The sequence below is a fragment of the Nothobranchius furzeri genome, chromosome 12, assembly GCF_043380555.1.
Source record: "Nothobranchius furzeri strain GRZ-AD chromosome 12, NfurGRZ-RIMD1, whole genome shotgun sequence".
Classification (NCBI taxonomy): Eukaryota; Metazoa; Chordata; class Actinopteri; order Cyprinodontiformes; family Nothobranchiidae; genus Nothobranchius; species Nothobranchius furzeri.
Window position 1 is genome coordinate 53,429,769 of NC_091752.1, and position 16,820 is coordinate 53,446,588.

At 44.9% G+C, this 16,820-nt stretch overlaps 1 protein-coding gene across 3 annotated transcripts in view; it reads right to left on the minus strand.

The window, feature by feature from the left end:
- Nucleotides 1–487: 487 nt before the first annotated feature.
- Nucleotides 488–16,820, minus strand: part of spag9a (sperm associated antigen 9a) — a 49,375-nt gene continuing 33,042 nt past the window's right edge. For 2 of the 3 annotated variants that reach the window (XM_070542695.1, XM_070542694.1), the window contains exons 10-31: nt 15,065–15,079; nt 13,141–13,198; nt 12,909–13,061; nt 12,778–12,829; nt 12,560–12,690; nt 12,423–12,479; nt 10,290–10,454; nt 10,086–10,215; nt 8,605–8,694; nt 8,401–8,517; nt 8,159–8,333; nt 7,848–8,063; nt 7,230–7,437; nt 6,984–7,100; nt 6,823–6,903; nt 6,661–6,728; nt 6,421–6,569; nt 6,157–6,328; nt 5,940–6,053; nt 5,359–5,529; nt 731–868; nt 488–659 (exon numbers count right to left, since the gene is read on the minus strand). In XM_070542695.1, the coding sequence (XP_070398796.1) occupies nt 541–659; nt 731–868; nt 5,359–5,529; nt 5,940–6,053; nt 6,157–6,328; nt 6,421–6,569; nt 6,661–6,728; nt 6,823–6,903; nt 6,984–7,100; nt 7,230–7,437; nt 7,848–8,063; nt 8,159–8,333; nt 8,401–8,517; nt 8,605–8,694; nt 10,086–10,215; nt 10,290–10,454; nt 12,423–12,479; nt 12,560–12,690; nt 12,778–12,829; nt 12,909–13,061; nt 13,141–13,198; nt 15,065–15,079 (2,696 nt within the window). In that variant the 3' untranslated portion in view covers nt 488–540. The remainder of the gene's footprint in view (nt 660–730; nt 869–5,358; nt 5,530–5,939; nt 6,054–6,156; nt 6,329–6,420; nt 6,570–6,660; nt 6,729–6,822; nt 6,904–6,983; nt 7,101–7,229; nt 7,438–7,847; nt 8,064–8,158; nt 8,334–8,400; nt 8,518–8,604; nt 8,695–10,085; nt 10,216–10,289; nt 10,455–12,422; nt 12,480–12,559; nt 12,691–12,777; nt 12,830–12,908; nt 13,062–13,140; nt 13,199–15,064; nt 15,080–16,820) is intronic. The other variant, XM_070542696.1, reaches the window with a different exon arrangement.

A 16,820-nucleotide genomic window follows, 5' to 3' on the forward strand; every position in this document is an offset into this window, starting at 1 on the left:
CTTCTTCTGCCTTGTGGAAACTAAACTGAGACGAGGTCTGGACACCTGCAACAGGAAAATCTGCGGAGCAACTTTTTCAGATGTGTTCAGAAGGATGAAAACCTTCAGGAATGTTTAGAAACATTTTGGAAACTCTCTTGTAAATAAAGATGTGACCAACAGCTGCAGCCCAGTGAGGTAGTGACTCCTGGATGATCCACACCAACATCCTCTGATGTTGCTCATCACTGAGAGAGAGGACGTTTCTGTTTGCTCTCTAATAAAACCAAAACAGTCGGGTGATTGAGTTTTAGTGACTGCAAAACTCCTAAAATCAGATCCCTTTAGAGTTTTAAACCCTTTTTAGTCTTTAGAAACATAAACGACGGTGATGCTGTGGTGTGGGATTTGTCCCGTGAGGACCAGCTTTTCCAACATGCTGCCCAGCACGGACGGACTCTTGAACATCGGCTTAAAACAGAAAAATGTACAAAACAGACTGAAAAGAATCGGGGGGGGGGGGGGGGTGCTCTGGTGTCTGAAGAACCCGTCTGACGGGTTTCAATCCAGAGAAGCAGTGACCTGCCAGACGATCAGGTGGCTCCGCTCCGCCTTGGTGGGCGCAGACTGCTCGCTGTCGATTTGCTCGGATAAGCCATCCAGCTCGCAGCCTTCATCACCTGAGGAGGAGGAGGAGGAGGAGTCACGCTCAGCGATACAGGAAACAGTTTGAGTTGTTGTCTGCACTCACCGATTCTGAAGTCGATATATCCCTCTCCTCCACTCATGATCAGGTATGTTTTGGACTCTGAGGGTGCCGAGTCAGAAGATTCTGACGCAGGTTCATCTGAGCCTGAATCAGCACTTCCTGGAGGAGGCATCGCCTGACCTGGAAAAAATAAAAATACCACAAACGGGGTGACGATGACACAGGAGTAAAGTGCTCGCCCTGTAATTGAAAGGTTGCAGGTTCGAGCCCCGCTCAGTTTGTCGTTGTGTCCTTGGGCAAGACACTTAACCTGCCTTGCCTGCTGGTGGTGGTCGGAGGGACCGGTGGCGCCAGTGCTCAGCAGCCTCGCCTCTGTCAGTGCACCCCAGGGCAGCTGTGGCTACATCGTAGCTCATCCCCACCAGCGTGTGAATGGCTGATTGTGTTGTAAAGTGTCTTGGGAGGGGGGAGGGGGGGGGTTTCCAGGACTCTAGAAGGCGCTATATCAAATACAAGCCAACTACAGATCTTAAAACGTTGGTTCGTGTGGCCTCCTGAGCTTTAGTTTCACGTCTATATTTGACCTAGCTAGGTGTGATCAGCAGGACCGCATAAAGCATGAAAGTAACATTATAATCCTTCATTACTAAAAATAATACTTAAATTTAAAAACAAAAATAAAATCTTTAAACTATAAAATGAAGAGATTAGTGTTCATGTTTGCTAATGCTAATTATACCTTGTGGTCCCTCCGGCTCGCCTCACCACCGTTGGAAACAGAGCTTTCAGTCGCTCTGCTCCTCGGCTCTGGATCTCACTTCCTCCTGACATCCGAAGCACAGACTCCCTCCTCTCATTCCAATCCAAACTCTAAACTCTCCTGTTCAAACTGGCTTACACTCTCTAGCCCACAAACTCTCCACTCTGTAATTTATAGTATATTCTTTGTAATTCTATTGTTTAAACTATCTCATTCTTATTTTTGTGTAAGTTTTATCATGCTTTGTGAGGTGACATTGAGATTTGAAAGGCGCCTATAAATTAAATGCATTATAATTATTATAATTAGCGCTGGCGGCCATCTTGAACTGGGATGACTGTAAACGCGGATCAATTGTAGATGAACGTCAAATAATTATTATTTAGGAGCCCATGAGATAACACATCACCTGCCTCTCACCTTTCTGGTGATGGGTGGTTTAGGACCTGGACCTGCAGTTTAGCACTACAGAACATTATTTACTCAAACCTGGTAAGATAAATAATTTCAGGTTATTAGCTCATTCAACTGCCAATGATGACAAAAGTCGTCATTGCCATTTTTTTTACTGTGTGGACGTCGGAACGACGCCCCACACCGTGAGAACGAACATCTCAGCTCTAAAGCCGATCTTCATCCGCATACGTCACGCGATCAGGAAGCAGAAAATCCATGTGTTAGGAGATCGTTTTGGGCCGCTGCTGTAAAAAAAAAAAAAAACGGAAAAGCTTCTGCCGATCACAATTCAACAACGGATTACGAAAGAACAGATAAAGCTCAAAACGCATGGATTCTTCCTGATGTAAGAAATGAGTCTCCGCTTTGTTTTGGTTGTTTTGGCGTCGACGTCATCCTAGAGCGCAACGTTCTGTGACTCTTAAAATAACAGCAAAAACGGTGAGAAACGCTGGCAGCGAAGGGCTTAACCGATCAGGAAGCGGCTGGCAGTGAAGGAGTTTATTAAATACTTTTCTACTAAAATAAATATTTCTAATTGGACAATTCCAAAGGCACAACAGCATAAGAATTAAGCCCCTCCCAGTTAGAGGTGGGATCTTGATAAAAGTAGAAAAACGTTAAAGGTGCATTATGTAGAAATGAAGTAAAAATGACATCCTGTGGTAAAATTTGGTTACTGCAACTACTTTAAACAACCCTGGAGCTTTTTGCCAGCTGTCGTCAAATTTAAATTGTCACGTCCCTTCTTCCTTTGTTGTGAAAAGAGCCAGCTGGATATGAAATATATTCCAGTGTAACCTTCCTTCCAAAATGACAGAAACATTAGACTCTTTTGGTATTTTCTCACTAAAATTCTCACTACATTCTTACATAATGCACCTGGGCTGCATGGTGGCACAGTGGTTAGCACTGTTGCCTCGCAGCACGAAGGTTGCAGGTTCAAAACTCAGCTCGGCTGCAGCCTTTCTGTGTGGAGTTGCGTGTTCTCCCCATGCATGAGTGGGTTTCCTCTGGGTACTCCGGTTTCCCCCACAGATCACAACACGCCCTATAGGTTATAAATTGTAAGTCACTTTGGATAAAAGCGTCTGCCAAATGAATAAACATAAACCTTTAATGTTTGTGGGAATGATGGAAGCTGAGTGAAGGTTTTAAACAGGATGACTAATGCCGTCCTAAAGGAAAATTTGTTTCCAAACTCAGAACTGCTGCTTTTGTATGAATCACAAATCAAAAAGGTTTACCGTATTTTCCGGACTAAAAGTCACACTTTTTTTCATAGTCTGGCTGGTCCTGCGACTTATATACCAATTTATGTATACCGCGCTGCTGCGGGCTAGCTCCGGGCCAGGAATGAGCTTCCCTGCCCCGCCATCACCTGCGGGAGACCGTGGCGCGCTGCTGCGCCCTGGTTGTTTATTCTGTTATTGTTACCGGTACTTGTCTTGCAATGTGAAAAGCTTGGTCTCAGATTTAGTAAGAAAAATAGAAAAATTTCACCCCGCAATGCGACTTATATATGTTTTTTCTTCTTCATTATACATTTTATGGTTGGTGCAACTTATACTCCGGAGCAACTTATACTCCGGAAAATACGGTAGTTACGAAATTCCTCATGGAAGTTTGACAGCCAAAACATGTATAGAAATAAATTTCTTCTTCATACATTCTCCTGCAATGCCCTGGTCCTGTAGAATGAGCCCTGGCATTTTTACTGTGATTGCCTGTTTTTCTGTAAAATCACAGAAAAAGAGAGCTGCTCGGGTCGAGCAGGCTGCTTCATGCGCGTTCACGCTCAGGCATAGCCCTCCGAACTGTTCTTTGAACGTTGTTTCAGCTATCATCAAGGATATAAATGTTACAGATACAGAAGACACCACTGGCGATTTAGCTCGCCTAGTAAGACTTTGGGCTTACATGCAGAAGTCCCGGGTTCGATTCTGGATGTGAACATAGTGGTTTTAGAGTTTATTTTTTACATTAATGATATTTTTTTTACAGTAAGATGCCCAAATTTTTATTTGAGACTCGCCAAACGGCATTCAATTCACAGATAAAAAAGATGTGGGTTCAACTTTCATTTTGGAACAATTTTTCAAGCAAGGGAAGGGAATGATCTGAGCATGCAGGAGGACTGACCCATCTTAAACCTTTGTCGGCTGTGCTGAAGAGAAAGGTACAGAACCAAATTATTTAATTAATCAGCTGCGTATTCTCCTGTCCTCTGTCCTCCGGGCCACACACACACACACACACACACACACACACACACACACACACACACACACACACACACACACACACACACACACACACACAAGGGACTGTCAGCTCTCAGAGCTCTGTGAAGCTGACCCCCGTCAGCTTCACAGAGCTTTGTCTCAGCTGTTATTTTCGTTAAGGAGTGTGCACGTACAGCATGCGCGCCTCGTGCACGAGCCTCCTATTGAAGCTGCCGTTACGCTTTTGGCTCGAGGGGGCAATCGCGAGCATAAAAATTCAAAACTCCGTAAAGTCCCTTTAAGTATAAAAAAAGATGCAAATATTCTATGGAACTTGGAATGGGACAATATTACATGTAACTTGTACCAAGCTTTGTAACCTGTAACATGTTTTGTAACTGTAACTTTCATTTTGTAACTTGTAATTCTCGTTTTGTAACACGTAACTTTTGTTTTGTAACTTGCAGAAAACAATCAATGTACAAGTTTGAAATTACAACTCTGAAAACCCACATTTCAGTCTACAGTTACAAAACTCAAGTCTACAAGTGCAAAAAATGTTGTCCCAATTCCAGCTTCCTTCCCAAAAAACTGGCTTCGTCTGACCAGCCAGTCATGAGTCTTGGATTCCTGTCCAAGACAATTCCTGTTCGAAGCAAGCTAGAATTGGGACAATTGCACCACGTACGTTACGAAAAAAGAAACTTTAAATAACTTTAAAGTAACTTTAAAAAGAAGCAAACTGAAGAAAACATAGGGAGTACTGAAGAAACGTGAACAGTGAAGCAAGCACAGAGAGAACCGTTACTGTCTGTGTGTGTGTGTGCGTGGATGGACCAGACGCAGACTGAGCTGTGAGCTCCCGGCTGCAGAGTTTTGTGTGTAGGGAGGGGCGGGCGCTCTATTGACTGGCCAATCACAGAGCGTGAAGACAGTCAGTTACCCAATGAGGATTTTCCTTCAGCACGATAACAGATATGTACGAGTTTTACTCGTTTCATGCTCATACTCGTCAAAAATGCTTTATCCGTACCGGATACTCGTCTGAAACGAGTATCCGGCTCATCCCTAATTTACCTGTTACGAAATTAAAGTTACGTTACAAAACGTGAATTACATGCTACAAAACAAAAGTCACAGTTACAAAACATGTTACAAGTTACACATTTTAGTACAAGTTAAATGTAATAGTCCCAATCCTAGTTCCACAATTTTCGGCCAAAGTGTACCTGGCACGGTGACAAAGAACTTGACGGCATCCCGGTGTCCATGGAAACAGAGCTGGGCATGGGCCATGGAGCAGTACGGCACGAAGCTGCTAGACACATCCAAACACTCGTCGCCGTAAACGCGCACCGCACTGCCGGGGCGATTTGGCACCGCCCCCGCTGTCTTGTTAGCTGAAGGATAAAAAAGATATTGACAAAAATTTCATATGAGAGCCTGATCTGTCTGAGCGGTGCTGAAGCTGTGAGAGCTGAAGGTTTTCACATCAACACACAAAAGCAGGATGACACAGTCACACTTTTATTATTACAAACAATCTATTCTTTATTCATGTAAAAGCCTGTTATTGAGACGTCGGTATCCATGGCAACTCTTTTATTCCACAGGTTGATCTGTCTGACCTTGTTTTAGAGGAAATATGAGACAGAGGCAAGGAGAAGACAGACAGATGCTGGAAGATCTGAGAGAGAAGGTGAGGACATGGTTTCAGGGTCAGCCAGGGTCATCAGTGGGCACGGTGCAGATGAGAACCACGGCGTTTCTGTCTGACCTACAACATCTGATCTAAATAGCTGAATGTTACCTTCAGACAGCGGGATGGAGATGATGACGCCATTTCCTGTTCCCACCCACAGCCGACAGCAGGACACCACCAGAGCTGTGATCCTCACAAAAGAGAAGCCCAGTTTACCCGTTCCTGCAGAAAACACCAGAAGCTCAGAACCTACTAGAACCATGCAGCTTCTCCTCTGATCCGCTCTCCTTTAACACTGAATCGGAGTGGAGGTCAGCGGTCGTACCCAGCATCTTGCTGACGTAAGGCTCGATGTCCACGTCCTGCAGGTGCTGATAGGTGTGAGCGTGAAACAAGCGCAGGGTAGAATCCAGGCGGATGGACACCCAGATCCCGTCTCCCACCCACGCCAGCTGGCGCACCTGGCTCTCTTTACGGGGATGAGCGTCGAACGACTTCTGCTCCGGAGAGAAAGATCGACATCAGGAGACCTGAAGAGCCGCAGGTCATGTGACTCACACGACGGGAAGCTTGTTGGCGCTGTATGTACCTCTATCCTCATGGCTTTGGGCTGGATGACGTAGATCTTGTTCCTGTAGCCGCACCACACCTTGTCGTGGACCACGGTCATACAGCGGATGGAGTGGTGGGGTCGGCCCAGATCCAACAGGTGATAGTTGGTCAGGTCCCACTGACCATCTGGAAAATGAAAACAAAAACAGTTTCATGAAAACCTAAATCCACGACAACAATGTTTTTTTGAATGTTTCTGACACAAACCAACACTGACCAATGCTTCTGTGGAAAATCGCTAATGTCCCATCGGCCAACGCCACCAAAACTCTCCCTTTGATGTGTCTGAAACACACAACAAATACATTTCCACTTTTAAACGAGTAAACCAACATTAGTTATACGAGTTGTTTTGTTTTAAACTCAGGCGTGGACTTACACAATGCCGAGGATGGAGTCCTTTAGCTTGATGGCATGAAGACACTTCCTCCATCGCGCCACAGACGAGTGCACATACAGACTACAGAATAAAGGCAGGTTGAGCTTAGTTCATGTGACGCTGCAGTAACAACTCCCCCTGGTGGCCGGTGACTTACTCACCATCCGTTCTGAGCTCCGAGCCACATGGTGGGCAGAGCGCTGCTCATCCTCAGGACTTCCCCCTCTGATGCGTCCATGTCCTCTGACTGGGATGTCTCTCCGTCTTGTCCACAGCCCCTGAAGACAGATGAGTCATCCAGACAAGGCGTCTCAGCTCACGATCCTGAAGTTTTTACTTTGGATTCCCAACCAGAGAATAAAATACACATTTGTCTGCAGATCACCCCGAGACGGGAACTTTCTCACCTCTGTGCTTCAGCGGGCGAGTCAGTGGGCCCCACCCCCAGAGGGTCGGTGAACACGTGCTCCGTGTAGATCCCCGGTTGGTTTGGATCCGCTCCCTGATCCTCCTGGTCGTCCTCACCCACACCAGCGTCGGCCTCTGTTGCCTCGGTGGCCTCCTCTGCTGTCGGAACGCCGTCCTCTGCTGGACTGGACTCTCTGGACAGCTCGACTGTGGGTGAAGGGAACAACGACGGCCACATCAGTCAGAACCCGCCTCGGACCTTTAGGTGTGCACTAAACCTTTTTGGTACAGAAAGTAGGCTGATTAAATAGATTGCTGCTGTTTTAGAGCCCTAATTAAACCATTAACGGAGCATGTTTCAGCGTTTGTGTCCCACTGAAGCATGCTAACATACATTAGGCCTTATTTATTGATAAATAACAGATCTAACAGGCAGCTTATGAGGCACAAGCTCCAAATGAACTGATTAGATGTTTATTTTATCTGACAGGACTTTAATGCTTGTGGCTAATAGGTCAGGAGTCAACAGTTTAAGAATCAAAATGAGTTCGGATCCTGTTCAGTTTTAGACTTCTGCTGTTTCCTGCTGAGGTAAACGTCTTCCAGCAGCAGTCTACCTGAGCCCGATGCGGCACCGTGCTCCGCCTGCTGGTCGGTGGCACCTGAGCTGGCGATCTGAGCAACAGCGGCGATGCCTTCTGTTGCCATGGCACCGTCGCTGCCTGTTGAGCCAACGCTCGCAACACTACCAGCCAGTGACACGCCATCTCCTTGGCTGGCCTCTGAGTCCTGAGGTACCCCGTCTCCTCCTGGATAATCAGTATCCAAAACGCCTGAAAACACACAAACAGCCTCATGAATCACAAACCAAAGACGGAATCAGTCAGATAAGGCAGCTCTTTGACCTGCCTGGTGACCTTTGACCTACCCGGTACACTGGCGATGCAGACGACATGCGTGTTGCAAGCATAGAAGCTGTCCATCAGGTCGGTGGGCTGAGTGGCGTCCAGCACCAAGACCTTGGTGGAGGAGTTTGTGCTCATGCAAACCCAAACTGTGCTGGACACCTCGTCCTGCAGGATCAGGTCCTTCTCCCCTCTCTCCTGGTTGTAAAAAACAAAGCCACAGTCACCTCACGACATCATCTCCTACTTGATCCTGGGACCTCACCTTGTTCTCCTGGTCCAGCTGGTCCAGGCTGCTCTGAGAACCTTTGGTCTGCTTGGAGAGCTCAGACGAGGAAACCGCCCTTCCTCCGGACAGGTTGACCCCTGCAGCACACCACAGCTGAGGAGCAACGAGAACGTCTTTACACTCAGAATATTATTAACAAATCATATCTGCTTCTTTTATCTAAAATATCCACGTACGCACCTTCATAGAAGCATCTTTCTGGTCCAAGGGCCGCAGGTAAACCGGGACAGGTAAGTTCACCTTGTTTTCCATCTGTCCTCCATTTGTGACCTGTGGAGGTGAAAGCCAGGCAGTCAGGTGGGATTTAAAGCTTTAAACTCACACCTTTATTTATAACCCATAGGTCGTCTTCCTACGAAACTCTACTAAATACTATTATTAGAACTATTTTACAACTTGGCTGATGAAATGAGCTCTCCCGAACTCACCACCTCAGCTCTGTGACTGCTCCCAGGCAGACTTAAGCCCTCATGCTGCCTTCATAGATGCAAACATCACTCAGAGACGAGAGGTAGCTCAGGGCTTGTCGTGATGATTGCATGTGGGCTTTTAAAAAGTATAACCTTTATTTCCGTGATTAAGAAAAACATCACAACCTTTTTTATTGTTTTGGTAACAAAGAGAAAAGGAAAAATAAAATAAAATAACTGATGCAATAGATTAAAAATGAATGCCACTGCAGAGCAACTTTTATTTAGAGGTTTTAATTTGTGCAGCCTTCATTCTGACAGCTGCTACACTAACGTGAAAAGGTGTGATGAGAGTTTGATATTTTCAGATGCTCATAGCGACATTAACCCGCCAAAGACGGCAATCTCAAGAGTGATGATAAACTGACACATTTACACTTTAATCAAAATGTAGGGCCTCAAAATGAAAAAGAATATAGATGCTGAAATGATCAGAAAAGGGAAAAACGTCTCAGCTTCACCTCTGACCTCGCTAAAAGACCCAATCCCAACACTCGCACTGCGCACAACGATCAAGTGCACTTGGAGGAAGTGTGCAGTAAGGCTTCGAGCGCGTGGTGCACAGGTGTGAAAATAACTGGTGAATAGAGACAAGGAGCATTGCTACTGATGCTGGTCTCTGTGTTGCTTCAAAAAAAACCTTTATTAACAACTTCCAAAACAAACAAATATTTTGAAATAAAATTGCATTCATTGCTGCTTTGCCGAAAACGTTCAGAGCATCAACTAATATTCCTAAAATGAACTAATTTCATTTGAAAATACATATTTTCAGAGAAGGCACTTGAGCCTTTTCTCCCGCAGCAACGGACTGTTGGTACTTATCGATGTGAGAAAGCTGCATGACCAGCTTCTGCACTTGAGAATCAGGACGCCCTACACACTCGCATCCCTGGCTGGGATGATGCAATTGAAGGGCGCAGGAGTGGAAGTGCGAGTATTGGGATCGGGCCCAAGCCTGTCAGATGCAAGAACGCTGCTCTGTGACTTCCTTCCTGTTTCAGCACCACATACAGGTCTGGAGGAGTCACTGCAGCGTTTTAGGTTTATACCTGAGTTTATGCATAGAGGAAGACATTTTTAGAAACAGGGATACTTTAGAAAACCGTGTTTCAGTGTGGACGAAGCCTCAGAGCAACAAAAGGAACACCAGCTGTACTCCTGACTGGTGCTTAAAGGTTGAGGGGGCACCTTGTGTTTGCTGGGCAGGCTCCAGCCGTGCACCGTGACCCGCCCATCCTCCTTCTGCATGTGGGCCTTGACCTGCTGGTACTGAGCCTTCTTCTGCTCCTTACGGGAGGGAGAGCTGCACTGATCTGCCCTACAAAACCACCAGAAAGCAAAATGTCTTCTGTAAACACAAACACACACACACATCGCTGACCCCTTACTCACCCTTCGTTGAGGAAGTCGAAGGTCTTGGACTTCTCTGTGGGGAACTGAGAGAAGGTGCTGCTCCGCTTCACCATGCTGCCTGGGGTGTTGTACTTCACATTGGACGGGTACTCCACCTTCTTCATAGCGGGGGAGCTGGAGGAGGAGCTAAACAGTCTGCTGAAGCTGCAGGAGAGTTCCAGAAAAACCAGGAGGGAAACAACGGGAGAGCGGGGAGGCAAGGCAGGGGAGGGAGGGTCACCAACCAGGCAATAACGCAGCACCAGATATCACCAACACTGACCATACAGTGACGAACACTACAGCATGCTGTTCAAAATGAGCTTGTGCTCTTGCCTGATCAATTATAATAGCATCGTCATGGCAACACATTTAACCCTTTACAGCCTGACTGATGAAATACTCAGTAAAGAGTATTTCTAATAAAACTGTTAGTTGGATAATTATCATCTAATATTTAGTTCTAATCCTGTTAAAGAGGCACAACGACACATAATCTGGCATTAAAGATACTATTTAACACTCTTAATATTACAAAACTGAAGATATTTATGAATTAGTCTGACAGCGCCTCGTTTACCTCCACAACCTTTACGGGACGTCGTGCTGCACAAGTGAGCAACGCCGGTTTCCTACCGGAAACATCAGCGGCGCTAAACGGCAGCGGCACGGCTTCCTCGCTGTGCTCTTCGCCGGACTTGCGAGATCACACAATCCCTTAAGACTTCAGGGCACGGTTTGTTTGTGGAACCCGCCATTAAACCAAAAAGATGGAATTCACGTTTGATATCGCTGTTTGATGTCATATATGATGATGTTCCTCTCCACTGCCAGGATTAAAGCCATGAAAAACACAAAGCTGCACTTCTGAAACGACGCTGTAAGTAAATCAGCCGTTGGGTCACACGCACTTTCACATAAATGAAAATTGTATCGCTGCAGTACTTTTATTTTGAAATTTACCGCTGATTTTACACTGAAACCGTGTGTGATTTCCTGTCTAGCCCTATGTTAACTGTGGAAATTGGCGCATCCCAGAAGCGGGTTGTGGCAAAAGTAGAACCCGAACCGATCTTTAGCAGCGCGGCACGCCGCACCTGGAAATTGGCGCGTCGCTGCTGGTTTGGAACACTCCACGGACTATAATGGATTCTATCTGAAGCAGTTCCGTTCTGCGCCGCTGATGCTTTCTGTGTGAGACTGGGGTCAGTCTGCAGAGCAGCTTGATTTACTAAACACAACCTCGGATAAAAGCTACTAAAAACGATGCATCAATAAATAAAAATGTCTTCATTTGCAGAACTTTCCTAATTAAATTCTAATTTATGCTTTTATCTGATTAAACTGAGTTCATCCACACCAAAGCGACCAGAGTCGTGTCTTTGTAGAACGATGAACATTTATGGGTAAAACTTTCAGATAAAATTATTTTCACAGAATTATTCTAAGTGGACCTACAGGTTTAAATAAAATTGTCTTTCAAGCTGGTTGAATTCAAGTTTTTAGGAAAAAATGTATTTTCTCTAAAGAAAGCAGGAGAATGAACAGAAATGTGTTTGTTTTTATCCATTGAAACTGTTTGTATCCCGCTTGGTTCACTTATCAGCTGCACAGTGAAATCATATAGAACAAGGTATGAATTTAAATGTGTTTAAATAACCAAACTAAACACAAAGATGCAGCTTTCTCGGACTTTCACTCCTAAACTTCAAAGAAAAGTTGAAATAAAATGCTCGTTGATGACATCCTTTAAGTTGACCTTGAATAACGAAATTGGAATTTAAACGAGTCGACCTGCAGCTCAGCTGAGAGCGGACAGCACAGAAAAACACGACAAGGCACAGAGCAGGCAGGAGACGAGGAAAGCCCAGAGACACAAGGAGAGCTTCGTCTGAGTTAGTGGTGACAATGCAAAGGCTGCAGATGAAAGTGCTTCAGAGACTTTTAGGAACGGTTTGTCTGTTAGTCGGGTTTCTGCTAAACTCGAGGTCTTTAAATGACGTTTACCTAATGCTGCAAATTCAGAAGCAAATCCCCGAAAATCAAACAAAAACACAAGATGATGTTTCAACATTTCAGAAACGCGTCGACGTGGAGAACGAGTTAGCAGCATCACCAGAGTAAAGGACTCACAACTGCCAGATGCTGGATTTCTTTTTCTCCGTCAGAGCTGGATTTTCCCTTGAAGCCCTGCAGAAGACGACCAGATGATGTCACGATAGCAGCTGACGACGGTTCCTTTTAGACCATCCCCTCCACCCCGTCTTTACCTGATCATCTCAGTCCACCTCACAGCCTCCTGCAGCTCCATCAGCCGCTCCTTGTACTGGTTCCTCTCCATTAAGACTCTGGCCATCTCCACTCTGGTGAAGCGCTTCCTCTGAGCTGTAGGTACGTCACTCTGAGGGCACACACAGTTAAAAACAGAAACATCAGTTCAGGACTGGAAGTGAAACATAATTCTCCTGTTGGAGTGATGAAGACTCACATTTTCTTCATCTTTGCTTTTCTGCCTCACCTCCGCCACCTCCAGTCGGACTCTGGAAAAGATCATTTATTACATTTACTCTGTTTTCCCACTCAGAAGTGGTGAAGTCAGGGATCTAGATGGGTTCCCACTTCTTAAGCTCCTCCTCCAGCTCCTTGTTCATCTCCTCCAGCTTGGTCTTGGCCAGCTGCACAGCCTCCATCTCCCCCTGAAGCATCTCCTTCTCACACGTCAGCTCGTCCACCCTCAGGATCAGGTCCTTGTTAACCACGTTCAAGGCATTCCTGGAAGAAGGGGACGTTTAGTCGTAAAGTAATGATGAACCACAACAAGAAAAGAAAACTATTCAGACTCTACACTTACTTTGTTTCGAGCAGTTGGGAATTCTCCTGAATTAGATTTTCTACTTCCTTTCCCATTCCTGGAGAGGAACGAAAGCAAAATTAGCATTTCACTATAGAGAGAAGGACATCAACGACACTCTAGAGCTACTCAGGCAATCTAAACAGAAATTTTCTACAGAAGGATGTTTATTTTTTTTGTTTCTCAGCTTTGAAAATTAAAGGTACCCTACGAGATTCTTTTACTGGAACGTTTTTGGCCACATTAGTTGAAATGCTCTCCATATACTGATGACAACCAATAAATTAAATGTTTTGTCAAAAAAAAAAAAAGAGAAAATTTTGAATAATCTCAGAAACACACAGTCCTAGAATAACCTCATCCAATCCAGTGCCGGTCCCCCTTCTTAATGATTGGCTTACATAACATATCCATCCAACTGCTCTGCTGAACGTCTCTCACCCTCAGTTACTGGGACAGCAGAAGCTCAGGACGTAGGGCGGGTTGTCCAGTAATCGGAAGGTTGCAGGTCCGACCACAGAATGCTGCTGTGTTGTGTCCTTGGGCAAGACACTTAACCCACCTTGCCTGCTGGTGGTGGTCGGAGAGACCGGTGGCGCCAGCGCTCGGCAGCCTCGCCTCTGTCAGTGCGCCCTGGGGCAGCTGTAGCTACATCGTAGCTCATCCCCACCAGCGTGTGAATGTGTGTGTGAATGGGTGAGTGACTGATTGTGTTGTGAAGCGCCTTGGGGGGTTGTAGAACCCTAAGAAGGCGCTATACAAATACAGGCCATTTACCGTTTACCCACAAAACGCTCTTTCTCGACACAGCAGCTAAACAGGAAGTTCGCTGTGCTGCATAGTAACACAGATAGAATGTCTCATTTAGTTGAGCCATTGCTAAATACCCAAGTACACTAGTATGCTCTTGTGTACTTGTCAAGTATGTTCTTTGCAAGTACATCAGAAAGCTCGTTCTACCGAGTTCATGGCAACAAGCGCTGCTTTATGCTATACGGTTAAGAAAACAACCGGAAATAAACATAAGTGTCCTTTAAAAAACAAAATAACAAATATTACATCATTTGCCGTCCACGTTTCATTAAAATGAATACAACACCAGCATCTCCAGCAGTTATATGAAGAAAAAAATGTCTCTCATCAAAACAGAGCAACACTGTTTTTTGTGCTAATATATTAGCTAATTAGCAGTTTGAGGTATTGTGAAGAAAAATACCAAATTAAACACAATAACAAAGTTATATTTATTTATTTAGATGCAATGTTCGTATTTTCGATATAAAAAAACTACAATTAAAAGCTTTCTCCTCTGTCATTTTTTTTTGTTTGCGGTATAACGTTTACAACGCAATGCATTGAGGGATACATAGTCGGCCCAAGTCTGCATTGAGGCATCCTTTGTCTCCTTCCGTGTGTCTGTCACAAGCAGGTGTACCATTTTCTGCACCTATCTGATTCTGTGACCCTGGGGAGGAGCCTGTAAAGAGGGCGGGACCTCTGAGTTGTTCTGATTGTTGAGTGAATACTATAAAGTTTTACTTTGACAATAAAAGAGAAATTGTTTTAACTTTGTTCTGGAAATAAAATTGAATTTTTTATCAACATTTTGACTCATTCTGAAAATCTTTTGGCTTTTTCCTTAACATTCTGACCTCCTCCTAAAAAAAACAACTTTAACTTTGAAACTGTGAAACAACTAAACAAAAATCCTTCTTTCTTCCTGAATCTGAATGGCTCTAATATCAGAGCTATGACTACTTTAGCACTACAGACTATTCATGCTACAAATCCAACACGTATGTGAAGTATCTCCTAGACATTTTACTTACTACACGTTTAACATAAACTACCAACAGGAATGGCACCACAGCACGGCTCACATGACTGACAGGAGAAGAATGGACAGAGTGGATGTGCTTCTTACCAATCAAACTAAGGTCTGAGAAAACCATGCAATCCCAAGTCAGGCAGAAGAGGACAGCGAGAAAGAGAGACATGTGGACAGTTTGAGTGAAATGACCAAAATAACGAAGGAGCCAGAGCTAAATGTGAAGCAGCTGACTCCTCAAGCTGAAAAAAAAACAGCTGCCATATTTAGGGTAGTTACATTTTATATTTGCAGGAGAAAGAAGAGCAGAGGAAAAAACACAAGGGCAAGAAATAAAATCTGCAAAAGGAACCATTACAGATCATCGTCCATGCAGGCAAACTGGTAAAAAACAAAAGATGCTGAAGAATATAGATTGTGCTCAGGAAGCTGAAGCTTAGAGGTGGATTATAAATGCAGGGTGAAAATAAGTTAAACAGACATTACAGAAAAATAAAGTAGCAGGATGAGCAAAGGTCAGAGGTCATACACACCAGAGTACTCCACTTGGATGAGAATGAGACAGAAGAGAGAGAGAGAGGTGATGTTAGCATGAGCAGAGAGCTAAGAGAGCAGACAGAGGAACGGCAGCCGGAGCTGAAACAGCCGGGAGATAATCTGCTGCTGCTGGGATTAAATATGGAGTTAGTCAAACTGAGTCACAGCTGGTTAGGAGGGAACAAGCACAGATCAGTTATTTCAGAGTAAAGTAACATTCGTGGAAAAGCTCTTGGTTTGTGCAGACTTGACTTTAACTATTGCAGCAAATTAACATGCTGCATAATAATTATGAAACTTTATTTTCAGTTATCTAGATTAGGAGTGTGCACAAGAAACCCATTTGCAACAAATATGATTAAAAATTGATTTGGGTGTATTTAAACCTTATAAAACATTCTGAGACCACCACATATAGGTTGTTTGGAAAGTTTGTATTTGTATTACCGTATTGACCTGAATATAAGACGAGGATTTTTTCATTGAAAATAATTTTTAAATGTGGGGTCGTCTTATGATCCGGATCTAACCATTACACGCTTGTAACAGCAGAGGGCGCCACGCTGTGTGTTCTCAACGGGAGAAAAAAAAATGGAGCAGAGAGGTCTGGAGAAGGGGCAGCAGTAGCTCAACAGGTTCAGCGGGTTGTCCAGCAATCGGAAGATTGCAGGTTCGATCCCAGCTCTGGACAGCGAATTCTGCTGTTGTGTCCTCGGGCAAGATACTTAAGCTTGGTTTATGCTTGACGCATTCACTTTCCGCGCGGTGATGCGGCTCGCGGATGGAACGCACTTCACAACTCGCAGCTTTTATGGTTCGTGCGGCTTGTCTCTGCGGTGAGCCAATATTCTCCCAAACTGAACGGGGCAGCATGGAGCTCTACAGCATGCATCCAACACTTCACCGTAGTAGAAGTAGAAATTACTGTTTACAATATGGCATTCCAGCATTTTTAACAGCGTCCTCGTCTTTTCCGAAAGTGCGAGCTATTTCTCTCCAAGAATTATTAACTACTTGTTGATCACGGTGATCTCTGAGAGCTGAATCATATAATTGTCTGTGTTTACGAACCTCTGCCATACTAGTTCTTGCCGGTCCGCCATGTTTTTCCGCGTCCGTCCATCCGCGTGGTGAGAAATTTTCTGAGGTGCGCGTTGCGGAAATCTTGGGCCGTGCGGAGATGCGGTGGAGGGGCGTGGTTGTTAAAATGACGCAAAATGACGCAACTTTTACATGTGGACCCGTGCGGACCTCGCAGACGCGTCAAGCATAAACCAACCTTTAACCCGCCTTGCCTGCTGGTGGTGGTCGGAGG